Source organism: Mustela nigripes, chromosome 11 (genome assembly GCF_022355385.1).
Source record: "Mustela nigripes isolate SB6536 chromosome 11, MUSNIG.SB6536, whole genome shotgun sequence".
NCBI classification, from domain to species: Eukaryota; Metazoa; Chordata; class Mammalia; order Carnivora; family Mustelidae; genus Mustela; species Mustela nigripes.
In genome coordinates, this window is record NC_081567.1 from 24,625,974 (window position 1) to 24,653,088 (window position 27,115).

Consider the following 27,115-nt stretch of genomic DNA (forward strand, 5'->3'; position numbering starts at 1 on the left):
TAAATAAAAATCAAACTAGATTTCTTTTAAGATGAAAAGTTTATTTTGCCTTTTGCCTAGAAGCAAAACTAGTGAAAATTAAAGTATAAAAATAAATACAATTTACATTAATGAACATTCCACTCAAAGTAAAAATAACAAAAATAATGTATATAAATAAAAAAAATCCATTAAAAGCACAAAACAATTTCTGGCACTTTTATGAGAAGAAGCTGTGAACATTAAAATAGGTGTAAAACACACATGCTTTTACCGTAAAAAAAACAAAAAACAAAAAACACTCCCATTTCTCAATCTTCATCTAAAGCTACTTTTAACTTTCTCCAAAACATACTATTTGTTTTAGCTAATTTGCATTATTGTGCACAAGACTTGTAGCATCTCTTTTCTTTCTGGAAAGACCCACAATGATATGAGTTTTCAGAATGATAAAGCACAATTTATCATATTAAGATATTTTGATACACTTTGCCTACAAATAAAAAAATTGGTAACTCAGACATTTTTTACTGTCTTCTGATTTCCTGCCTCACTCATTTAATAATGATACATATCTCAATAAAGAAAATCAAGTTTACACCCAGAGTAGATTATTATTGCCTATCTACAGCTGGATGTAACAGCTAAATTTTAAATAGGACAGAAAATTGGAGAAAACAATCTTTATCTCCACCTTCTTAAAAGGATATTAAGAATATATATAGTCTGCATTTTCAAAATACCAGTATTATTTAAAATTCAAGTTAGAAAGAGTAAGTGTACACAGTCCCAATTTTATGTGAGAAGCACAAAGCCCTTTTTGGAAATGGCATGATAAATTAACAGTGACATTCTCTTCCATAAAATCATGTTCCCTTGGTAACATTTTTTGGTTTCTATTTTAAATGAATACATTAGTGATGAAAACCTTATATAACAGTAATGCAGAATTTCAACTCGACAATATTACTATCCCACTGGAAAGTCTGAACTTATTGTATAGCCCTTTAGTGTCTCCTAAATCAGGCAAGCTAGAAAAAACAGACTATGAAGGAACGAAATGTGCAAAACACCAAGAAAACAGAAGTGCATGCAAGGTGACTCAACATTACAGAATGGACGCATGGATTCACTCCTAGGTGCTACTACCTTCAAGATTGTGCTATCTCCCTAATTTGTTACCCTCCACAGAAAGATTTTATGATTTAGGAGGAGTGTTTCCAAGAGTACTGGGGTAACCTACATTAAACCTAACATTTCTGCACAAGACAACTAGTGGTTAAGACGAATGTACACTGGTGACCAAAACGGTGGCCCCCAGCTCCTTATGTGGTAAATTCTGGAGGGACCACAATCAGCAGGCAAGTGTCTTCTCCTATGAGATTATACTCTAAGTTCAAGAATATGAAGATTGAGAGATTAACCAGTGTTTAAGTTTTATAAAACCAAAGAAAAACATTCTTCTGCAGTAATTCTCCCTTGAATAGAACAGGATCTAATTTATCAAATTTAGCAATCAGTAAGAAGAGGTAAATGAAATTTGTGTTTCCAAACATATTTGTAATTTATCACACCTTTTTGACATTTTATAGAAATAAATCCAAATGTCCTTGAAATTTACAAAAAAACATTCTCAGCAGACATCTGGGTACAGAAAACAAACTTGTGTTTGTACCGGTTAAGCAGAGATGGTTGATTACTAAATACTACTGTGTCTTCACCCAAACCTAATCTTAAGAGGATACTGAGGGTGTAGAGAAGGAAACAGCCAGACTGATCAAGTTTGCAGATAACTGCTCAGCCCTTTGATGTCACTTTGCCTGTGTAAACAGTCCAGGGTTAACTAAAGAGTCCTGCGCAGGAAAAAATCATAAGCGTGTAGCCCCGCACCCACCCGCCCCTTGTTCATCCTAAAGAATGCTGTCTTCTTAAATTGTCGCAACATTTGGCCGCTTTCTTTGGATTTTTCCTGCATATACTCCTAAAAATAGAGCAAAACTATTATTATTTCTCAGTGTCAATTTTTCTATAATTCGAATTAATTAATGTTCACTGTAAACCAGGCACCGAGCTAAGCGATATACATGATCATACTTAATCCTTACATAAATAATCCCAAGGTAGAAACTGTTACTACTATCTTAAGGATAATAAAATCAAGACATGGGAGAGTAGGTCACGTGCCTAAGAAGCAGCCAGAAGCAGACTCGGAGAACCCAGTTACACCTGATTTGTTGTTTTACTTAACAACCATTTCGCATTACTGCTTCTACTTTGCTTTAATTAGTGGCTTCTGAATGTCACTATAAACTCCTGAGTCAAGCACAAGACATCAAATGAGCAAATGTTTTAAAACATGAGATCAGAGATTGCAATTTAGTTTATAAGAACTATAAACAACTTTAACTGCTTTGCAGCAAACTATAAGCCTTTGCATCCTACTTCGGTCTAAGAGTATGAAAGTCTATCATCACAACAAAAATGAGCTTTCTATCAATTGCTAAATAAAGGGTTCATTCTCCATGCACATCAAAATAAAGCATGAAGTTTAAGTTTGTCTCAAACATAATCCAGGTCATTAAAAATCTAAGCAAGAAAGAATGATCTTTCCCAACTGCCACTATGGCTCTCTATGTTGAAATTCAGTTAGAATATTAGTCAGGCATATCCCAAATTTCCAATTTATGTAAAATGATAAAATCCTAGTCTTTTTCATTTGTATAAATAAGGCACTCATTTACAAATAAATCTTTAGAAAAAAACAGGAAATTTTGTACTTGTTTAGATATATAATAATTATATGTGGTAAGTTCATTTGTATTAATAATTATGAAGCAGTACAATTAAACCACACTAGTTCTAGATACTGAACTTCAGTACGTTACTAACGGCAATGACCTCCTATTCATCCTCCATACTGTTGAGCGTTACTTGTTCTTTTTCTTACAGATTCACGAGGGACAAACAGTGGAGATGGAATGCATGAGACAAGAATGTGGATCGTCATCACCATGGCAAGTGGAGAATATCACACAAAACAATACTAATTCCTCAGTGAATCACCAACTGGCCAGGATTTGTCACAATATATAAGTCTAATATGGGAAAAAAATGCCAAGGTCTTAAAATTCCATAGAACTTCACAAGCAACACATCTGGTGTTTGGTCTGAGTTCTTCCAGAAACCTTTCAAACCAGCTGATTCCGAACACCTCTGGAATAAGCAGGATCTTCAGCTACACAGTCTCCTTTAAAACAACCCCACTGACTGTCACTCACAGCATCTTCCAAAAGATGACCTTTTATATTATACTCTACATATGCAACATAATGAATTAAATTCACCATATAAGTGCAAAAAGTCAGCAATCACTTCAAAGTTATGACCAGTACATCTCATTCCCTCTTCAAACTTTTGTGAACAAATAGCAGTAACACGAGAAAATTTATGTTGTTCATTCCCTCCTAATGTGGAGGAAATCACTTAGTAATAAAAGCTCTGAAATATGCCTAATCGCATATTAATGGAAGATTAGAATTGATTAGAGATTTAATCTTCATTTTCTAGCGATTAATTTAGGTTTCTTCTAAATGTTTAGAAAGCAGTGCAGTTAAAGCAAAGCACTTTGAAAGTATTTTTTAATGGATCACATAATTTCTGGTGAGCTTATCAATGTGTCTTAACAAAGATACCCACAAAATATTAAAACAGTAGCTTAACAGCTTTGCATTAGCTTAATACTAAATTTGTCTTCTTGCCACCATAAACAATTTAAAATCCATAAAACAACAAAAACAAAACTTACCCCCCCCCCCACCTGGCATATTCACATGTGATCTTGTGGCCAGAGGGAGAAATTTTTCATGGCTTTACGTGCAGATAGAAATATTCCCGGGTGATACACTTCCCCAAAGCTGAACAAACACGTAGATTTAGGCATCGGTTATTACACTTTACTAATGTATAGAAAAGTTTTCTGAATTAAGCATGTGTAATTCTATAAATTTTTCAGATTAAAAAAATGTAGAGCGTTTCATTACAGAAATCAAGATTGGAACCACAGGTTTACTACGATCTCCTGACTTGCCACAGCATACTAACACAGACGATCACTTGCAGGAATGATGGTGAATATGCCCAAATTATGGTGGCAAGTTAAGACAAGGTATTGCCCTAGGGTGGCCTGCATCACGGGGCAGCTCGTGCACGTCCTTCTGCTGAACGGGCTTCGGGAACTCATTTGCTACACACCTGAAACAGGCGCTCTGTTAGGCACTCTGCTCTGTGAAGACTTCTGTCTATTTTGCACAACCCCCTTCACTGATGTCTTAGGGGTTCTAATTGAATATAAAAAAATTAATAAGTCACTTGCATTAAGGTCTAAATGTTCAACATTCAGAGAAAGCAACCCCAGTGCATCAACGGTTCAAAGTACAAATAAGCTCGAAAAGGACGAAAGTCTCACGCATGCGCACAGCAAGGAAGCGACCCAGGCTTTGCTGGAGAATCACTTTGGTGATGCTGAGCTTACTATATGGATGCTTACAACTCTTAATGAGTAAAATGGTATGAAATGAAAAGTAAAAACATGCCAACGTAAGATGATAATTACAATGTAATACACAACAGTACACCCAAGGGTTATCTTTGAACACAAAACTTTAAAAGATCTTCATAATGCTATGAACAAATCACATTTGTAAAATAGTTACCCTTTAAGGAAACAGCGCTAAATTATGTTTCCCGCTCAAAGCTAATTTTGATTTGGATGTTTTAAAATACCCTGCGGTGGTGGCTTTCTTACCCTTGTCTACTGAGGAGCCTGTGAACGGGTGCATTCTGTCCTTGGTTTGGCTGAAGGACTCTGCTGACAAAGTAAAAAGTTAATTCAAAAGAGAAGGACATAAATTCATTCCCTTCCCACTTTTTCTTTTAACAGATGAAAGATGATTAACGGCGAGAGGGAAGTCATCTATGCAGATAGGCCAATATAATAATACCACACAGCAAATCAAGCTGATTGAAGCATATTAATAGGGTACTTATATTTTGCTCACTTGAGAGCCCAAATCTTAGGTTTTTGTCAGGATGTCCAATGTATGTGTTTAACTCTTGTGTTTTTAGGTAATTTATTTATATACTTTACAAAAAACTGACTTTTCCTTTCAAACATCCAACTGGCATCACTCTTGTAAAAGTAGAAATAAGATCAGAAATATTAAGCTAGCTTTCTAAGGTTTTTATTTATTTTTTTAAACATTTCATTTATTTATTTGAGATAGCAAGAGAGACAGAGAGCACAAGTGGCCTGGGGGCGGGGCAGGCAGAGGGAGAGGGAGAAGCAGGCTCCCCACTGAGCAGGGAGTCCCACATGGGGCTCAATCCCAGGACCCAGGATCATGACCTGAGCCTAAGGTAGACACTTAACTGACTGAGCCACCCAGAAGCCACTAAGGTTTTTTAGTAAGTAACCTAAGTCAGTCCTGGGCTATGAGCTGAGCTTGGGACATAGGGTGCTGAAATTTCTACCTGAGATGGCATATCCTAAAGAAAGGTCCAGAAACACCTGGTCTGACATGTAACCAGGTACATGACCCAGTGTTAATATGGATCTCGGCGCCTCCTCACTCCTCTAGCCAGAAAAGACTGTCCTACTGATCTAAAGTTAGAACTAAATGAACAGAAAGTAAGCTTGGGATTTATAATTTTTTTAAATAAATAAATAGTTTCTCACAGAGACGAAGTGATTTTTCTCACCTTGTTTCGGAAGGATTCTGCTTAACCAGAAATTTCTTATTTGGCATTCCCATTTCAGCAGCTCTAATACAACATAAAAATAAGGACACACAAACATTGTATTTAGAAAAGGAGAGAAAACACTTCTGGATGTGATGCAGGATGACAGAAACAAATCATTTACAGGTTGCTGTACTACTCAACTGTACTCAGCGCACTAGAGATTACTTTCTAGAAAAAAGCAGCCTACTAAGACAGTTACCAATCCTGGTTCTTGGCATTAGGTTTTCCTCCCATGAAGTCTTTTGCATATTAGACAAAGAATATATTCAAAAGATGTAGAATTAATACTGAATATGAAATTTAACTAATTTTAAGGCTGAGTGGCTATGATGACACAAGTGAACACTTAGTCTCCTTCAGTAATTGATACATTTAACCTAAAGATGAAATCAGATTTTACCACCTGAATAATAAAACTTAATATTAAAAAAAAAGGGATTTCTATCAACTGAGCTGTAGAAAAGTGAACTTTTATCTAATTTGAATACACAAATAGACCAACAGATGACTAAAATTAATTGCTTTGCTAGTAACTGAATTAAGGTGACATGAAACAAAGAAAACTTACTTCATGTACTTCCTCCTATCGAGAGACTTCTGTGTTGCAGCCGACAGGGCCACTCGTGGACTTTTCACTTTGTCCTTGAAAAAACAAACCAAAAAGCTTGAGTGGTACCAGTAATACCACTAAAATAATACAGGGATGATCTCAGACTGCATGGAAAAGCTTCTCTTACTAGTATTTGAAACTTTAACTTAATCTGTCTTTAGTACTAAAACAGTCCAACTTCTTATATAATTATAATTATTTTTCTCAATAAGATAATATAAATTTAGCTTCTTTTTCTTTTATCGACCCATTTAAAATCACTGATTCAAACCACACACCTCCAACACTGACAGATTTCAAAAAACTCTGGTTTCCAAAAAGACAAAATCCACCTGATAGCTCAAAGGAAATTCAATCAGGAGCCATGATAGTTTTTTAGAAGTCATCCAAACAACGGTGAACGGCTTCAACTCCAAAATCTAATCACAAAACAATACCCAATTCTTTTAAATCTGTCTTTAGAGTTAAGTGTTGCTGGTAATCCTGGGAACCTGGTCTATGCTTAAAATTGTAGGGAGCATGCTAAAGTCAAAATAGAGAATGAGATTTGGTATCAATTACCCCCAACCCAGAAACCCAATGTGAAGTAAGAAGAAATAAATATATTGGTCTCCACTCCTCGTTCCTGCTGATATTTGATCTTTGACCCCTGTTCCTAAGAGAGAGCTCCTAACACCCTAGGAAGCTGAGCTGGTGATGGTAGGAGCATCTTCTGCTCTAATATTTGGTCTTGATCTCAGTTCCTGACAGAGAGCTCATAAATCCCTTGGAATTTTCTGGGTGATAGAAGCATCTTTTGTTCCAATAAGCCCCTTTAGAAGGGGCTCCCAGGTAAAGGCCAGTCATCAGAAAGACCAAACAGGAGTAGAAGCTTATCCCCTTGTCCAGAGACAAGAGAGGGGCTAGAGATTGAGTTAATCACTGATCATGCCTACATGATAAATCCTCCACAGCAATACCTAAAGGATGGGGTTCAGAGAGCTTCCATGAGCACATCCATGTGCCGGGAAGATGGCACACTCCAACTCCACGAAGGGACAGAAGCTCCTGCCCTCAGGACCCTTCCAGTCCCTGTTCTATGTGTCTCTTCATCTGTATCCTCACTTGTGTCCTTATACAGTAAACCAGACAATCCCCTAACTACTGTGAGCCATTCAAGAAAATTATCAAACCCAAAGGCAGGGTTATGGGAATCCTGTTTTATAGCTGGTCAGTCAGAAGTACAAGTGACGCCTGAGACTTTGGATGGGAGGAAGTCTTAACTGCCTCCTTGTCTTGTAGTATCTCACTCTTAACTCCAACTCCAACTACCAGAACTGAAGTGAATTGTAGGACCCCCCACTGGTGTGGGAGAAGTGATTGGCGTGGGGAAAAACATACATCTGGTATCAGAAGTACCAGAAGTTCTCTGAGTGTAGAAGAAATAGTTTTTCTTTTCCACTCTTCATTCATTAAAAACTCACGTAACATACCATTTGCCTGAGCATCTTCTCTTTGCGAACTTCTCGATCGTGATGGAGAATAGACATTCTTTCAGCGGCATCCATTACAAAGAATATGTCATGAACACCATAGAGGGCGGCTCGCAACTAGGTTCAAAAGAAGAAAACATTGTCCCCATTCAAAAAGAGGAGGTTAGAGTTTAGTAATATTCTGTGCTCTTACACTTTTAAGGGAAAAGGGCTAAAAAGTTTGTTCTTTTTTTTTTTTTTTTTAAGATTTTATTTATTTGACAGAGAGATAGAGAGCGCCCGAGAGCACAATCGGAGAGAATGGCAGAGGGAGAGGGAGAAGCAGGCTCCTCACCGAGCGGGGAGCCTGATGTGGGGCTGGATCCCAGAATCCTGGAACCATGACCCGGCCTAAAAGCAGACGCCCAACTGACTGAGCCACCCAGGTGCCTCCAAAGGGTTAAAGTTTTAATTAAAACCTCTTTTCAGTGGTTAAATGAGGGGAGAGATAGAAATTTCCATCTAAAAGCCTTCAGGACACATGCATTTACCTGAGCTAACACTCTTTCCTGAAGAGAAGCATCTTGTGCCGAAACAACTCCTCTCTTCAATGGCGCTTCTGACTGAAAACTCCTTATGAATTCCATAGTGTCCTGGAAGACGAAATAATCCTTCAAAAACCACTTTTCTAGAAAGACTCATGATCACTGGAATTTCCTTCTGATTTTTTTCTCAGCCAATTCAAAATCACTGAGAACATAAAACTATTACTTCCCAGAAGTCAAATAGCACTCCCTTTGAGGTGAGACATATAGAAACTACTTCATTTACGCACTTTAAAAAGTCATTTAAATGAGTTTAATCAGATTTCTATAATCGCCTACACTGCAGTGACTAAGAAATGTTTGATCTGCCTAAGTTCTGTACTAATGAGTCACCTCTAGCTAGTGACTAGCCATCGCTGGACTGAGAAACTGAGCCAGAAGTGAAACAGAAACAACACACCAACTCCTTACTTTTACAGTTTGGCGAAGTTGTTTCAGCTTATCTGTCTGCATAAGCCTTCGAGTAAGAAATCCTTTTGCCACTGCAGTTATCTTATTAAATTTTGTTTGTAATTCCGGACTGAAAACCTAGAAGAAATCAAACAGACACCATGAGTTAAGAATCTGAGCCTTATAATCCTTAGTCTATTACAATGAGCTGAATTCTACACATGTATGCTCTGTGTGCGGTCATCTCCGAGAAGTGCCAAGCTATTTGATGTAGGGCACAAACATCTGTCCTCATCTGTACAACCTAAGATAATGTAGCTCATTTTTTAAAAAAGATTTTATTAATTTATTTGACAGAGATCACAAGTAGGCAGAGAGGCAGAGAGAGAGAGATGGGGAAGCAGGCTCCCAGACGAGCAGAGAGCCCAACATGGGGCTTCGATCCCAGGACTCTGGGATCACAGTGTGAGCCGAAGACAGAGGCTTTAACCCACTGAGCCACCCAGGCGCCCCGATAATGTAACTCTAAAAAAAAAAAATAAATTAAAAAAAAAATAAAAATGATAGCTAGATAGACATACAAATATCATTAAGTTCGCCCACCTGAGACCATTTAGGTTTGGCCCTTCCAAAAGGCCTTGTTACTGAGAGCTTGGTCAAGCCACTAGTTGATGAGCCCCAGAGGTAGAAGGGTGCTTCGTTTGTAGAAGCAAAGCTGTGCTGCAGGGCAGAACTTGTGAAACCTAGAGAAATACATGTACAGAGTTATACCTGACGTCATATAATCAGAATATGCAGAACATCCAAAAAAACACTTGTGACTCGCTAAGAATAACAACTGCCTCTGAAACTAGTCCACGTGCGGATGTGAAATATTTATGGGCTTTACGCTTCTGCACCAGATGGATCTTTTCCACACAAACAGCGTCTCAGGATAATTGTAGATGTGGAGATAAGCTCTTGCTGGGTCTGAAGAATTAGATGTAATTCAAGAGCACTGCGGAGACGGCAAACTGTGTTTTCAGTTGAAGCACATCTCCTGCTGCATGAATTAACAAAGCCTGGGCTCTGAGTCAAATATCCTGACAGTTTCCTGGCTCAGGTGGCTTTTCTCATGAACACCTGCTCACCAGTCTTTGATCTGCTCTCACTTCATTTTTCACTACTTACTGGGCAGCTGGCAAATGGGATTACTTGAAGGATGGAGCTAGAGTTTGAAAGTAAAATATCTTACTATAGGATAATTTCTTCCAACGGAAGAGAATTTTGAAAATATTTACCAGAGCTATTTGAGTTTGAAGGACGGAGTGAGTCCACCTGAGACAGCATCGTTTCCAGCAAACCAGACTCATTTATTTTTCTCCATTCTAAGTCCGCCGCATTGTTGCTGCCCGATTCAGACGCTTCAGCTGCAATCACCTTCTTCTCTTTTAACATTTTCTCCTGTTCTTCTATTTCCTGTAGGTTAGCAGTGTATTATATAACGTGCTACATCTTCTGTTGAATTATGTACCAAAATACCATCACTTTAGGCTTAGCTAAAAGTAACGGGTAATTATCAGCAAATGATTAATTTCAAGTTTTCCTACCTCCAATGAAATCTTCAAACAAGTATCCTTGTTCTTACAATACATTCTTGCAGAATGCATAGTTCAGCATCAATATATAAAATCTTTGAAAAATACTAAACGTTTTGAATCAAGGATTCGATAAAGTATCCTTTTGATGAATTATGCATTTATTTTTCGATAAGGAGTTCAATATTAAACCTCACACTTTGGCAATATCCATGTATCAAAGTCAATCACCTCCAGAGATTAAGATATACAGGGGAAGAAACTACGAGTACCCTTTAGGTGACCAAAATTCATTATTACCCCCAGTGAAATTCCACTTACCAGTCCCATATCCCTACGTTTTAATTCCTCACCTTCTGCAATCTTTCCTGTTCCCTTTCCTGCTCAGCTATGAGTAGCGATAACTGCTGGGCATGCTGTTCTTCTAGCCTCTTCCGCATTTCTTCAAAAGCTAACATCTTGCTTTTTAATATCTCCTCGCCTTCTGAAAAGAAACACATCCCCTCAAATTTATAAAATTTACTAATATCTGACCGAAGATACATTCCTAGGTCCGATGTAACACAATCAAGGTAGAGCCAGGTCCTCACTCGGAGCCACATTCTCTTCTGCCACGCCCTGCATTTCGTGCTACCGATGGAGGCTGCTTGTCGCCACCATCCCCACTCACTCAACAGATCCCACCATGATCTGAACCGGTGGAGCCAAGACTATCTGCTCAGTCAAGAATCTCCTTACTCAGGGCACCTGAGTGGCTCAGTTGGTTAGGTGACTGACTTCGGCTCGGGTCATGATCCCAGGGTTGTGGAATCGAGCCCTGCATCGAGCTACCAGCTTTGCAGGGGAGCCTGCTTCTCCCTCTCCTTTTGCCTGCCGCCCCCACTGATTGTACTCTCATTTTAAATAAATAAAATCTTAAAAAACAAAAAAAAGATTCTCCTCACTCAAATCAACTCTCCTTACTCAAATTAACTTCAAGATGCGATTCACATCTGCATCTGCATCTCAACTCTCTTCTGACTCTGGTCCTTCTCCAAGATCTCCAGTATTGTAGTTTCTAGTTTTGTTTAGTTTTGGTTTTTTAAATAAATGTTGCTTTGATAATGTAAGGCTCCTCAGCTTCAGTTTCCAAATAACACTGGATATTAAAATTTTAGATATTTAAATTGCAAACTAAAAAATTCATTCAACCATTGTGACTATGCAACTTACTGAACAGAAAGAGTTAAGACACTCTCAGATGTTGAAATTCCAAGTATTACAGGGATGCAGTACCTATTCATGGATGCATCACAATTCAACTGAATTCAAAGAATCAGTTTATATACAGTCAATGATTTTCACTGAAGATAAGTATATTATATTATCTATCTGTTGGAGCGCCTGGGTGGCTCAGTGGGTTAAAGCCTCTGCCTTCGGCTCAGGTCATGCATGATCCCAGGGTCCTGGGATCAAGCCCCGCATCAGGCTCTCTGCTCAGCAGGGAGCCTGCTTCCCCTGCCACCTCTCTGCCTGCCTCTCTGCCTACTTGTGATCTCTATCAAATAAAATCTTTAAAAAAAAATCATATTATCTATCTGCTACGGTATTCCCATCATTTGTTCCTAAATACATTTTATTCAGCTACAACAATTTGCATTTGTGTGCAATTTTCCACAGGCAAAGGGGAGCTGAAAAGCAGTAGAAATACAACTTTCAGGGGTGGCTCAGTGGGTTGGGCCTCTGCCTTTGGCTCAGGTCATAATCTCAGGGTCCTGGGATCGAGCCCCACATCAGGCTCTCTGCTTGGCTGGGAGCCCGCTGCCCCCGCTTCTCTCTGCCTGCCTCTCTGCCTACTTGTGATCTCTCTCTCTGTCAAATAAATAAATAAAATCTTTCCCAAAAAATACAGCTTTCAGCAAAAAAGGACAAAGCTCCTCAGCTCAACCACTCAACCAACAGTGAGAGTCCACTCAGCTTTCAGCTCCATCTTAAGAATGTCATAACCGAGCGCTGCCCAGGGGCTCCTCTGAGAGCAGAGCAAGCTGGCTGCCTCCATGATTGGCCTCACCTCCCTCACACTGGCCGTGATCCTCTCAAAAGCTCTGCCAGGTCTGACCCTTAGTTAGCTGTGTGGGCCTCTGGTATTCAGACACGGCCACCAGTTACACTGCCCTATCCATCTGAATAGGTCCCCAGGGACCCACTGATGTTTTTATTAGAGTTCTTATAAAGTTACACAGATTTTCAACCATCTGTCCCAACCCTATTTTTCCATAAACCCTGTTATTTTTAGTGTGCGATTTTACAGAATGTGAAGGTTTTTTTCAGGAAGGTATAGATCACACTGGAGCTGAAATGTTTATGTCCAAGAACTGGACTGACTTGACTCATTTCTTCCATATCGGTAATGAAGAATTATGAACCGCAACAACAAAGGAGTTAAGACATGTTTTAACAAGTTGCTGTTAATATGACATTAGATATGAAAGAAATTTGAAATAATTTTTATCAATAAAGATGTCATTCTTAAAACACTACTCCGAGCCTTATTTACGATTTTTCTCTAATAAGCTGATGTCAAAGGGTTCACTGAAAGACCAACTACATGAAGATCTGATTACAAATGAAACAACAGACTGATGAAAATATTAGAAACCACTGGCCATCTAAAAGGAAGATCTCGTATTAATACACTAGATTAAGACTATGAGCGATGTATCATCCAAGAACTTTTTCCTCCAGTCACTAACAATTTTCTCTGTGATACAAAGTGAACTGTGAAAGATTCATATTTGAAACAAGAGAAGGCTTTAAGAAAGCCTATCCAATGGCAATAAACAATAGCTAATTATAGGTTCTCCAGTAAGAGAAATGAAATGAAAAACCCTGATATACAGATGAGGACAATTATTATTGTTTTTCAAAATGTCAATTAAAAGTATTCGATAAAGGTGCCATCTGCTTGGCAGGTATCAAACACACTTCAAAGTTTCCTTACCTTTGAAACTACTTTCTAACATTTTATTCTTGTTCATATAGACAGATCCCTTGGGGTATCTTTTTTCTGGCAAATGCTGCCTTTCCTGTTCAGCTATTCCTGTCGCTAAGACATAAGGGCAGTTTTCTTTTTGCAAACTATCAATATCTAAATCAAGTCTCCGTTTAACTTTCTCAAAACTGTTATCCAAAAACAGTTCATTGCCACAGGCCACTGTAGGGGTGTCCATCTGCTGTCTGGCATTCTGGTTTTGCATCAATAAAGGAGATGGGTTTTTTACATCATAAGACTTATTCAGTTCCATTTGTAAATTACAGGTGTTTTTCTCCAGCACACTGGCTGACTTGAGGGCACTCACGCTTCCCAAGTTTTGACTCACTATACACTGACTGGTGGCATATGGCTCATGCAATCTTGGCATTGTAGGACACGTACTGTCCATCTTGGGTGGTCCTCTCCCATCGGACGTTAACTGACCTTCCACGACGGCAAGTCCAGGAATGACCTTGTTTCCTAACTGATTTCCTGAAGACTGGCATACCTGATTTGATTTACCTACAACCACTTCCTGTATGGCTTCAGATGTATTTTTGGTGACATAAACCTTGCTTGGACAAACTCCTACTAAATCAACTGGTAACTTTGGCACAGTTTCAGGTATGTTTGTTTTTTCATCAGTATCTTGAACAACTAAGTCTACTGTCTGCTCTTTTCCTTTAGGACTTAACTCACAGGCATTTATCGGGTTATTTATAAGAATATGACATGCTGATGATGGCCTCGAATGCCTTCGATGCATTTTAGGACTCAGGCTTGGTTCTGGACTAGGTAATTTGGCATATGAACCAGTAAGACTTTTGATAATGTTATTCTCGGGAACAAAAGTGGGAATGACTTTAAAATCAGATTCGGGGTCTAAAACAGTGCGATGGCCAGTTCGTACGGGTATGTCCACTTTAGAAAAGCTACCGAACACGGACTCATTCGTGCTGCTTGCTTGAGTGGAAGCACCTTGGAGAAGAACATTTGATTTATTAAGGCTTGGTTTGTCCGGAATCACTGAAGCACAGGGTCTGGCAGGCCACGCCTTCTCCTTCCCACAGTCGGTCACTTTCACAGCTTCGTTTTCCTTATCTGAGTGACTCTCGTGGACACTCCTCTTCGCACTAGTTCTCAGACAGCGTCTAGATTGCTCTCTTTCTATATACTCCTTTGACTTTTTCATCAGGTTCTGAAGACTCATTATGTAGGGATCTGGAGTAACTTCCTCCAAAAGTGTTGGGTCCAGTTCTTCACTGGATGGGAAGAGACCATCGGACAGAAGAGTTTCCTGAGGGGCTGCTGAGGGGATCTTTGCGGAAGCTTCCTTTTCCACGGGGGTAACAACATCTGAACTATCACAGTGCTTCAGAGAATTAAATTCTGAGTCCCTAGCTGAATCTGTCCCATTAGCTTTAAATTGGTCCTCATGATTCAATGGCAAAATTCCAGTTGTCTTTTCAAGCTTTCCTAAAGTAGAGTGTTCAGTAGGGCTTGGCAAGATATTTGGAAATGTGGAAGGGACATTCAAGTTTCTGACTTCTGAATCAGAATAAACTGTTTCAGTCTCCCATGGATCAAAATCACTGGGATTAGGTGCTTTTCTAACCTGGAAAAGAAAATTTAAAAATTATTATTTCCTCACTGCAAAGAAAGGCCTTCGATTTCATTATTTTCTAAAATTGAAATAGAAAATTCAAATATTCTAATATTTGAAAACACAGACAAAAACTAAGACAACCTTTTTCTATTGTATCGTGTATCACATGGGGCTCAAATTACTACTAAAAATATCTATTGATTAAAAAATCAAATCAAATAAAAAATAAATCAGTAAAATAATAAATCAAATAAAGTAAAAAAATAATATATATTATATATATATATATATATATATATAAAATATATAAAAATATAAAAACATCTATTGGCCATCCTGGCCTATTTATTAAAAGAGTAAAAGAAAAAAAGGAAATTATCTAATCTGATACAAATATACACACATGTGAATGGGTACATACACACATCTATATGTACATATCCATGCACAACTTAATCTTGGAATAGATGGATCTTAACTTTCTCCTGTATTATATATTATTAAAGTCACCAACTGGGTCCTCCCATGAAAACTAAGAATACCAATGTATGAGATAAATAGCAAGTAATTAAATTTCTTACTTGAGTAACTCTAAAAGCTAACTTCTCTAGGATATTAAGCAAAAATAATTCAGTAACAAGACTCCTGCCTTCCACATGCTTACACCAGATTTGAACTAAAATCCTTCTATATGATGAGGTAAATTTGTATTAAATGATAGCTCAACCATGTAGCTGAAGTTACTTAGAAATAAGAAGATTTTCACCTTAAAATCTAATTCACCAAAGCAAATTTCTATTTGATTAACTAACATTTTAAACAGCAACCCATTAATGAGTTTTAGAACAAGCAAAATAAATAAAAATTTTATAAATTAAGACGAGAACAACTAACACACAAGAGATACAACAGAAAAAATAAAATTACATTTCTATCTAAATAATTTGACGTTGCAAAAGAATAAAAAGTGAACTGGAAGGCTTTTAAAGATTATACAAGCATATATTAAACTGACAGAAATTATCATATTGCCATATCAATACAGACTCCAGAATCTTGAATATTAAGATTTTTAGGTTGTTATGTATGTGTTTTTTTTTTTCCTAGATCATAGGGCACTCCTGTTATACCTTATAAATCCCAAGACATATAATGGTTTCCAGGTAGTATGCAATAAACAGCACAACAAAATATACTTAGTCACAACCTCAGCCCCAAAATAAAACAAAAGGGAAACACATTCACAAAATCCATAAACATGTTCATAGGCTTAAGAAAAATAAACTGTTTCCTTAAAATACTTCACATTTCACATTTATATATACAGCAGCTACAGCTATGTTTTTTGTGTACTACTAAAATGAGCCTTTGGTTAGAGAATATAAATAACAACAAAAATGTATCAAAGAATGATAGGTTTTATAGGTAAAAGAGACTGGAGACATCTATTTGTATGATATAAAATGTCTCTATCTGCATAATTAATTCATTACTCTCTAGTTTAACAACGTACATGCTCTATTAAATGTTGGAAGCTTTAAGACTCAACAATCTCATTAATAATATATTTGATATAATCCCTCACTGGACCAACAATGACATGCTGTTTTTGTTTCAATAATATGAAACACCTAGTAAATTAAAAACTTACCCCTATTATTGTGCTACATATTATATTTTTTAAAGTTAAAATGGACAGCCATTGTAATGTGCAAATTAAACTCCACTACCCACAGACAAATGAAGGTAGCAGTTAGTGGGAAACAGCCTAAGGTTCATTGTACGAGTGTCATCTAGGATCAATTATACAAACTACGAACCCCTAAGATTATGAAAAAATGTTAAGATGTAACCAGCAAAACAGCTGTATATGGCAGAAATTATTTGTTCAATGTACTTCATGTTTTTTTTTTTTTAGTATGAAATAATCCAGACCTTAAAACGAATTGTTTACAAATTTAAATTCGCTAAATAAAAATAATTGCAAAAGGCATGAATGTACTGTTTAAATGGTTTCAGATTAGATCTAAGATACATTAGACAAGTCTACTTATGTAATCTAAATTACATTTGTGTATTTAAGAGAATTTCATCAAAAAAAAATGGGGGGCAGTTATTTACTTTAGCAGAGAATGAGAATAAGGTCATTGACTCAATAGTCTGAATAGTTCAGAGGTAAACTACAATGGTCAATTCCATCATTTTGTCACTGAGAATTCCATGTTTTTAGAGTCATAAGACACAGACAATAAGCAATTATATTCAGGGAAGGGCTCCATTGTCTAAGTACCCTCTGATTCAAGTACTGGGTGCATTACTAACAAGGAACTGAATGCTCTTCGGAGTAACTGCAATGGAATATCACAAACCACAAAGATTCTCAAACATAACAGTGAAATATATTGGTAACTAACTAGAAAGTGCAAATGCATTTCTGAAAAATTATTATTAATGTGTACCTCATGATTTCTTAATTATAACTTTAAAAAGCCTACATTACACACCTGAACATTTTCAAGAATCTCTTGGACCCGAGTCAATAGAGCTTTCTTCCTAATAGCATGCTTTCTGGTTTCTACATCAAGTGCTTTCTGCTTTTCTTGTTGCATTTCCTTTCTTTTCTCAATGTTAAGCTGCAAAACATCAGAAATATGTAATTATTTCTCATAAATATAAAAACATCTTAAAATCAGGAAGCCTTGAATCACAATGATTAAAATGTACAACATGTAAAACTACAGGGGGAGAAATCTAACGGTGGGTGGGGGCAATGAATGGGATGGGGCATGGGAGATCTTTCTGTGGGTCTGAAAATATTCTGTATGGCTATGAGTTACACAAGTGTATGCCATATATTGAAACTCCTGGAACTTTAGAACTTAAGCTCTGTGCATTCTACTGCATGTAAATTATTCTCAACTGAATAAAAAGTTAAAAGAAAGGAAAAAACCTGTTCACTTTTCAAATGCTCTAAAATGAGAGGTAAAATAAGCCCTTCTGGCCACTGCTGAGCTTTTCATTTGGCAGTATCTTACCCCACAGGATCAGGTTCTTCAATTTCTAATCTTCTAATCAGTGTACATTTTATCTCTTTGCTATTTCAAGAAAATGTCTAAAGGCTTAATGACAAAAGAAACAGATAATGTTTTATTTGCCTACAAAATCAGAACACATTTGGTCTTGATTCATTGTACGTTCTAGAAAAAATAAAATTCACCTAAAAAATTGAAGTTTCTAAGCATTACATCTTTTTAATGAATTTAAATCTTAATTATTAAGTTCTAAGAAGCTTAGTCACTGCACGAAGGAGTCAAGACTTATTTTATTTTTTTTAAAGATTTTATTTATTTATTTGACAGACAGAGATCACAAGTAGGCAGAGAGGCAGGCAGAGAGAGGGGGAGAAGCAGGCTCCCTGCTGAGCAGAGAGCCCGATGCGGGACCCAATCCCAGGACCCTGAGATCATGACCTGAGCCGAGGGCAGATGCTTAACCACTGAGCCACCCAGGTGCCCCAAGACTTATTTTAGAATAATGCAAATGGAAAACATATCATAAAAAATTATTCCAAAGTTATGCTATTCACCTATCACATACAACATAAAATCATGGATTAAGGTCCATAAGCATCAGATTTTGCTGATAAATACGTAACTGATGGAGTCACAGACCCTAAACAACAAGGCTCAGATATTTTGGTCCATATTAAACTAATCAAGCAATATGTTATCAACTGGCTGATAAAAATGTTTTAAACAAATTGTTTTTAAAGTTTTTATTTACTTATTTGTCAGAGAGAGAGAGAAAGCACACACACAAGCAGGCGGGGGAGGGGGGCGGCAGAGGGAGAAGCAGGCTCTTCACGACTTGAGCCAAAGGCAGACACTTAACCACCGGAGCCACCCAGGCATCCCTGTTATAAAATTATTATTTGCATGGTACCAAAGAATCATTCCACAATTTACTTGCTAATCAAAAAGGGGAAAATGTATACTTTCAAGAGTTATCTGGCAGTCACCACCTATAAAAGCGAGTGTTCAAACTAAACATCACTAACAGAGGGACAACTAGATTATGTAACTTCTAATTTAATATGGAGCACAGGGCATCAGCTCTAAAGAATTCTTGCCAAAAATGTTTAACCGGACTCTGACCCAACTTTTGTTTATTTTTTCCTAATCAAACCTTTAGACTTAATTTCCAGTTTATAGGAACTACAGGGACTAGAGGACAAGTAAAATATCACCATGGAAAAATAATTTGACAAACCCAAAATAAGGCATTCTATTAAGATAACTGGTCTGGTCTCCAAAAATTCACTATCGTTACAAAAAACAACAACAACAACAACAACAAAAAAGGGTGATGCCTGGCTGGCTGAGTCACTCTCAGGGTTGTAAGTTCAAGCCCCATGCTGGGTATAGAAATTGCTTAAGAATAAAATCTTTTAAAAATATGTATATATTTTTTAAAGATTTTATTTATTTGACAGACAGACATCACAAGTAGGCAGAGAGGCAGGCAGGGGTTGGGGGGAAGCAGGCTCCCTCCTAAGCAGAGAGCCCAATGCGGGGCTCGATCCCAGGACCCTGGGTTCATGACCTAAGCCGAAGGCAGAGGCTTAACCCACTGAGCCACCCAGGCGCCCCCAAAAATATTATTTTTAAAGGTAGAGGAGCTGTTCTAGATCAAAATAGATTTTTAAAAATATAACACGCTAATGCTATTTGTGAACTCTGACTGGACCCAGACTAGGAAAAAAAAAGTTATAAGTAGACATTTTGCACACAAACACAGAAATCTAAATATGAACCGATATTAGATACTATTAAAATTATTATTAATTTTCTTAAAGTGTGATAATGGTATTGGGGTTTTATGTAGGAGGATATCCTCATTTTTAGAATACATATATTAAAATATTTAAGGGATAAGTGTTATGTATCTGCAATTTTCAAATGGCTCAGCAATAAAACAAAAAAAGTATGTAGGTACACACACACACACATAAATTCATGAACACGATAAAGCAAAGATGACAAAAATGTTAAAAATTGTGGACTCTAAATGGTATATATATGGATGGCTGCTGTGCCACCCTTTCTATTTTTATGTTTGAAAATTTCATTAAAAGTGTTGGCAAAAGATACTGATCTTTTAACTCCCATTATAGAAATTTTTTTAACTCTGTTACTTTCAATTATATTAATTTCCTGATTTGAAATAAAGTCACACACATTTTAAAAACATCCAATCAATATGAAAGAGTTTATAATGGAAAGAGTGCTTTCCTTCCCATCCTGTATTCCTTTATCCTTTCTCAGAGAAAGAATATTGTTATATAAAAATCCAAATAGTTAACTTATATATATATATTACAACCATATATAAGTACCTCCTATGACCCAAGTAGTGTTGTAAGCATTGTACGTATATTAGAGCATTTAATCTTCAAAACAACCCTGTGAAGTAGCTACTATTTTTAATCCTCATTTAACAAATAAAGGAAATGGACCTGCAAGTTTGCATAGCAGCTAAGATGCAGAGTAATGACTTTTTTTTTTTAAGATTTTATTTATCTGAGGGACGCCTAGGTAGCTCAGTTGGTTAAGCTGCTACCTTCAGCTCGGCTCAGGTCATGATCCCAGGGTTCTGGGATCGAGTCCAACATCTTCTCTCTCTGCCTCTGCCTGCCACCCTGCCTGCTTGTGCTCTTTCTCTCTCTCTCTCTGACAAATAAATAAATAAAATCTTTAAAAAAATAAAATAAAATTATTATTTATTTGAAAGAGAGATAGCGAGAGAAAGTATGAACAGGGTAGGCAGAGGAAGAAGCAGGCTCCCTGCTGAGCAAGGAGCCCAATGTGGGGCTCGATCCCAGGACCCTGAGATCATGACCTGAGTCAAAGGCAAACCCTCAATTGACTGAGCCACCCAGACGCCCCAGAGTAATGATTTAAACCAAGACCAGAAGGCTCTAGAGCCAGGCTTTTAACCACTATTCTACCCTGCTCCTGAGAGCATAATGTGTGCAGTGATTTACAATAGAATGTGGAGAACCTTCCATGCCTGCACATTTAGGTCTACTGCACTCATTTTAATCGCATGAATAAGATTCTATAAAATGGACCACAGTCTGTTAAACTAGTCTACTACTGTTAGACATTTAAGTTGTTTGCTAATCTTTTGCTATTTTAAACATTGCTACTCTATAACCTGTACGCACTTCTTCTGGCACAGACAAGTGAAAGTCTAAGATATTCCCCAAAATGGATCTGCTAAGTCAAAGTTACATATACTTTTAGATTCTGATAAACATTACCAAAAGGGTCCCCACAAAATAAATTCAAGTGCTTTTCTCAGCAAAAATGCAGTATAAGCACCCTTCCTTACAACCTAAGGAACACTAGGATCTTGGCCTATCAAGTAGATTAAAAAAAAAAAATGCAAACTCATTTGTTTTTCTTTAATTCTAAATAAGAGCCATATTTTTCAATCTTTATAAGCTTTTCTTTTGTTTTTCTGTAAACTATCTTAGTGATTCACTATAGAAAAATGCTTATTTCAAAATCAAAGAATATTTACCAGTGGAGAAAGCACAGCCACTCCATGGAAGCGAATAAGTGAGATGCTTTCAGACTGGACAGGCAGAAAGCTCTCTGTGGATAGTGATGCCTCTTGGATTCTGGCAAGACTATTCTCACAGAACTTCTCATACTCCTCCATCTTCCCACAATTACACTGTAAGAGAAAAAAATGTCTTTTTTAACGTGCTGAAAAGAACATATCTTAATTATTTGGCAAATTTTATTTAGCACAGAAAGATGTCTAGAATGCACAGCTTCTAAAATTTGCCTTCCCAGAGGTTTGTGGGTTTTTTTTATACTGATGAGCAGCTAATTCCTAAGTATAGGTAAGCACCTTAAGACCCTACCCAGTTAAGCCTTGTTTCATATAGTAAATATGTCTGAACACAAGTAAGTATATAAACCAATCTTTAAATATGACTTGTCTAAGGGGCGCCTGGGTGGCTCAGTGGATTAAGCCGCTGCCTTCGGCTCAGGTCATGATCTCAGGGTCCTGGGATCGAGCCCCGCATCGGGCTCTTTGCTCAGCGGGAGCCTGCTTCTCTCTCTCTCTCTCTGCCTGACTCTCCGCCTACTTGTGATCTCTCTCTCTCTGTCAAATAAATAAATAAATAAAATCAAAAAAAAAAAATAATAAAATAAAAAATAAATATGACTTGTCTAAAAAAGTACTAAGAACTCGCCAGTGAAAAATTCTTAATGGAAAAAAGTTCTGTACCACTTCACTAACTTTAGATTATAAAATAGAATACTGTATTTTCCTTATCAGGACTTACCTACATAGCAAAAACTAAATCATACAAAGGTGGAAATGCTTTTGTAGCCAAAAAGGGTATTTTTTGGAGACAAAAAGGCTATTTACATAAAAGAGGGTATTTACTTTAAAAATTCTTTTGTTATCATGAAGTTCAAAGTCTATTACTTTCACATCTCAAAAATATACTTTGACTTCCTGGTCACTGGGCAAATCAGTCAGAGGTGGAAAATCTGCTGGTTCTCATAATAATTCTATTTCATTGCTGAAAACTGGAACCACCACCAAACTACTTAAAACCATCAGCCCAGTAATTTCACGATTTCTGGAAAACTGTGACAGTGGCTATAAAAATTCAAGGTAATCAGGAAGGATTAGCTAGCAAGTTTGCTCATTTAGCTAGTGTTAAATATTTAATTGCCTGTTTCCACAGCATTAAGTCTGGCTTTGCTTCCTTTAAACAAACAAGGGAAAGTAAAAAGAGAGACATCATCAGACTCATCAACAGCAAGGTTATAAACTGTGAAAACAGAAAAACTAATACAATAATGTTCCTGTAAGTGTTCATTTTAAAACAATTAATTAACAAAGAAGGGGGGGGCAGAAAAATTCAACTGATGATGTGAAACACGCAGAGATGAAACAAGATGGAGTATGATACTGTCTTAAGCCTCAAGGCACTTCAAAATTCCGCGAAGGTGTCAGGGATAAATTATAACACAATTAGAAATGAAGAAAAAGCTTCTTCTGATTTGATTATGAAAAAAAATCAGATATATTTTGACCAACTGGTAGTCTTATCAACAAAACTTCCTACCATCCCATCAATTCTAATTATTTCTGTATTTGACTTATGCAAAGTGTGAGTTTAATTTCAAAGAAATGGATCTTTAGAGTATAAATGAGATTGTTTTGCAAACATATTCATAAAACAAGCCAAAAAAACCAACCACCACACCTTTCTGCATGACAACCATAGCAAGGCCTCATTTTTAAGTCTGGATTTCAAACCCTATTACGCTGTCTTAAGAACCAGAATATGCTGAAGCTAAAATGTAACAGAAATTCAAATGATCCCATTTCTACTAAAATACTCAAAAATATTTCTTAACACAACCCCTGCAGCCAGCATAACAGGAACGTAGACACAATGAAAGAAATATACTTTCTGTGGGTACACAAGCAAAGCATGAAATTCTGTTTTAAAGGTCTGGGAAATGTAAGGAATAAATAAAAGACTCTTAGGGCAAATTTTATTTTTTTTCCAACAACATCATATAGATATGCCTCATTGCTTTGGAAAGTTAAATTCATATCTCTTCAAAAGACCCATATGTCATGCATATTGCAGATGTACAGTAATAGACTATCACAGCATAAGTATAGCATATGATAGTGCATTAAATACGCAAATACAAGTGCTAATATGGCTGATTACAGAAATCACCAAATGATCCTAGAGCATGACTGAACTTTTCCTATCCTTCAGTCTCAACTTGGATGCCCCCCTCCTCAAACCATCCCTGACGATTCCATCTACATTAACCCTACATCAGTCACTATCACATCACATTGCCCTGCTGCTTCCCAATTTTCATGGCACTTACCACTATCTGAAATTATCTTGTTTATTTCCTTGGGTTTTGTCTGTCTTCCTCCACCAAAACGTAAGCTCCATAAGCACAGGTACCTTTTCAGTCTTGCTCACCACTGAATCCCCATTACACAGAACAGCGTCAGCACACAGTAGGCACTTGATAAAAGTATTGAATAAATGAATTAGGGTAATTAGCTCAATCAATAAACCAGGAGAAACCAGGAGGAAAAAAGAGAGCGGACTATACAACAAAGAAGCTAGAAAGGAAGAATGGAATTTAGAGAATGGTCATTTCATGGATGACCCTATTCTCTGAAGAAAATGGTACCTCTAAACTGCAAAGGCAATCATTTTTTTTAAATGAGCATCAATCAGGCACCTCTGTGGCTCAGCCAGTTAGGCACTGGATTCTTGATTTTGGCTCAGGTCGTGATCTCAGGGTTATGAGATCCAGCACCTCCCTGGGCTCTGCACTGGGCATGGAACCTGCTTGGGGTTCCCTCTCTCCCTCACCCACAGCTCTTTCCCCTTCCTCTCTCTGTCTCTCTCTCCCCCTATTAAAAAAAAAAAAAAATGAGCATCGTATCCTATATGATTAAGCAAAGGGGCACTTTGTTTCTCAAACCACAATTATCTGTCAACAGTTTTTTTTTAAAGGAGCCTTGACAAAATACCACTCCAACCACAAATCTACTGACCCGTACTTTACCGTCAGGCATTACTGGTCCACTTGAACCAATAATTTGCCAGCTGCATCAAGTTCAGACATGCCTTGTCTTCTCCATTTATACCATGACCCTTCTCCAAACGAGCCTCTTTGCAAATCCCATAGATTCATCCTTCTGCTAGCTACTCCTCACCAGTGTTCTACCAGAAATGTCACTAAAGGGAATGGTAAAAGTAACATATAACTGATCTTGCCTTGATTTCAAATCCTAGCTGATTGTTTACCCCTCAGTGCTCCCAAAGACGTAATCTCCTTGTATACACAATAAAGGGAATGGTTCCTTATTCAGGCACATACTAGCTGTGTGTTCTGGGCAATTTACTTACCATCTCCATGCCTCAATTTCCTCATACGTAATGCAGGGATAATCAGAGTATCTGTCTCAAGAACTCAATGAGCTAATACATGTATGGCAATTAGCATAATGCAGGACATGCAGAAAGCATCAACAAACGAGGACTGCCTTTATTATTAAGAGGATGATGATTATTATGATTTTTATCACAAGATTATGGATTCCTGAAGGGCAGTGACAGTGGTTGGTTCCTGGCAGGATTCAAATGTAATTTTAAAACAGGCAAAAGGGGTCATCTTCCTCATTTCGTTGTTTCCAGAGCCCTCCCCATCAATCTCTAGGCGCATTTCACTTGCCTAAATTGGAGGTAGGGAACTGGGATTACGACAAGATAGAAGCAGAGTGGGAATCACCTAGCAGCATCTGAGAATTTGCTTTATTAGCCTCAAGCTTATACCCCTGAGGCTCCAAAGCAGAATAAACAGCACTCCTAGCTAGGGCCTTTGGTTGTGGTAACCGGCTTTCAGAATGGCCAGAGCACACCCTGAGGATGACTCCCTCGGCAGCATCTTGGGAGAAGAAAAACGGTCCAGTTTTATCAACAGGAGGTGATTCTCCGGCTCTGCCCCGAGGTTATTTGCCAGGGACCCTCTGCCCTGACTCCAGCGCCCCACGCCCACCTCCCCCAGCTCCTCTGCTAAGGTTCCATCCCGAGGGCCCACCAGGCAGCGTCAGCATCCGAGCATCACCTCCGCGCGGAGTGTCGCTGGTCCCCGGGCACCCGTCACCTCCTACCCGGCGCCCTTCTCTGGGCTCGAAGACCCGCATCCCAGCCCCAGCGTTCGGGTTCCCTACAGAGCTCACACCCTCAGCTCCCAGGGCGCCAATTCCGCCTCCCCCCGTGGCCTCGCAGGAGGAACCCACGGAGGATGTACCTAGCCCCCGCCTTAGGCACACACCTGATCTCCCACGGCCCGGTCAGGCTTTTTCTCCTTCGCCACGGGCCTTGTCAGGAAGCAAACAACTCAATTTGTACTGACAGAGAGCAGCTCGGTCCGCCGCCTCCTTCTCCTTCTCCTCCCCGCCATATTACGGGTCTCAGGCGGCAACGCGGGATCCTGGCAACCGCCACCGCCGCCGCCACCTCCCGGACTCCACCTTCTTGGGCGGCACTTCCGGTGGTTGCTTCCCGGGCCGTTGGAACGGTTGGGCCTCCAAAAACTACAATACCCGAGGTGCATTGCGCGGCCGGGTACACGCCCTGGCTGGGTACCGGCGCCCTGGCGTTTAGTACATGCGGGAAGCGCGATGCACGCTGGAAAACGTAGTCTTCACTGCAAACTAGAGTCTCGAAAATTATGTGGGAACGCTGTTCAGGTCTGAACCCCTGAAGTATTCCTTGCAATTGCTACTTTTTTCTTATCTGTAAAGAGATCACCTCTTTCTTTGTGGTCGTTGGAAAACGTACAACGATCACCAATTTTTTTTCTCTGTAAATAAAAATTTGCTGAATCCTAGATATCAACTCTAAGCCTCAGGACATCCCTACCTTTTTGAAACTCAGTAGGAAAACAAAGTCCAAGAAAGAAAGGTAAAGGGTTCAAGATGAAAGAAAAAGCTCCGGATGTCTTACCGAAATTTCCTATCTAAACATGTTACTACTTTTCCAAAATATGTAGTTGCCCCTTCACATTTCCTAATTCGATTTAACCTTCCGCCTTTCTTACTGAAAGTCCTTCCCGTGCATATTTTTACACGTGGGAAATGAGCTTTAAAAGTGCCTATCGGGGCGCCTGGTGGCTCAGTGGGTTAAAGCCTCTGCCTCCGGCATCGGGGCTGTCTGCTCAGCGGGGAGCCTGCTTCCCTCTCTCTCTGCCTGCCTCTCTGCCTACTTGTGATCTCTCTCTCTGTCAAATGAATAAATAAAATCTTAAAAAACAAACAAACAAACAAACAAACAAAAAAACCAAAAAAGCCTCTGCCCTAGGTTCAGGTCATGATCCCGGAGTCATTGGATCATTTCCCCCTCCGGGCTCTCTGCTCAGAAGGGAGCCTGCTTCCCCGCCCCCCACCCCCCACCCCCGGCTGCCTCTCTGCCTGTTTGTAATCTTTGCCTGTCAAATTG

The 27,115-nt window shown here is 38.3% G+C and overlaps 1 protein-coding gene across 8 annotated transcripts; it reads right to left on the reverse strand.

Annotated features, from left to right (window-relative positions):
- Positions 1 to 26,163, reverse strand: CCP110 (centriolar coiled-coil protein 110). Of its 8 annotated transcripts, none has more exons than XM_059415221.1 (16): positions 25,950 to 26,163; positions 23,979 to 24,124; positions 21,616 to 21,771; positions 17,535 to 17,663; positions 13,392 to 15,039; positions 10,765 to 10,892; positions 10,115 to 10,292; positions 9,438 to 9,577; positions 8,856 to 8,972; positions 8,391 to 8,492; positions 7,861 to 7,977; positions 6,347 to 6,420; positions 5,737 to 5,799; positions 4,784 to 4,846; positions 4,231 to 4,316; positions 1 to 1,960 (listed from the first exon to the last, which is right to left on the reverse strand). In XM_059415221.1, the coding sequence occupies exons 3-16, from the start codon at positions 21,754 to 21,756 to the stop codon at positions 1,908 to 1,910; spliced, it is 3,039 nt and encodes a 1,012-aa protein (XP_059271204.1). In that variant the 5' UTR covers positions 21,757 to 21,771; positions 23,979 to 24,124; positions 25,950 to 26,163; the 3' UTR covers positions 1 to 1,907. The 8 variants fall into 8 exon arrangements, with proteins under 8 accessions (XP_059271204.1, XP_059271203.1, XP_059271201.1 ...); XM_059415220.1 differs by having other exon boundaries at positions 4,784 to 4,843; positions 10,765 to 10,895; XM_059415218.1 differs by having other exon boundaries at positions 10,765 to 10,895.
- Between the last annotated feature and the right edge of the window lie 952 nt (positions 26,164 to 27,115).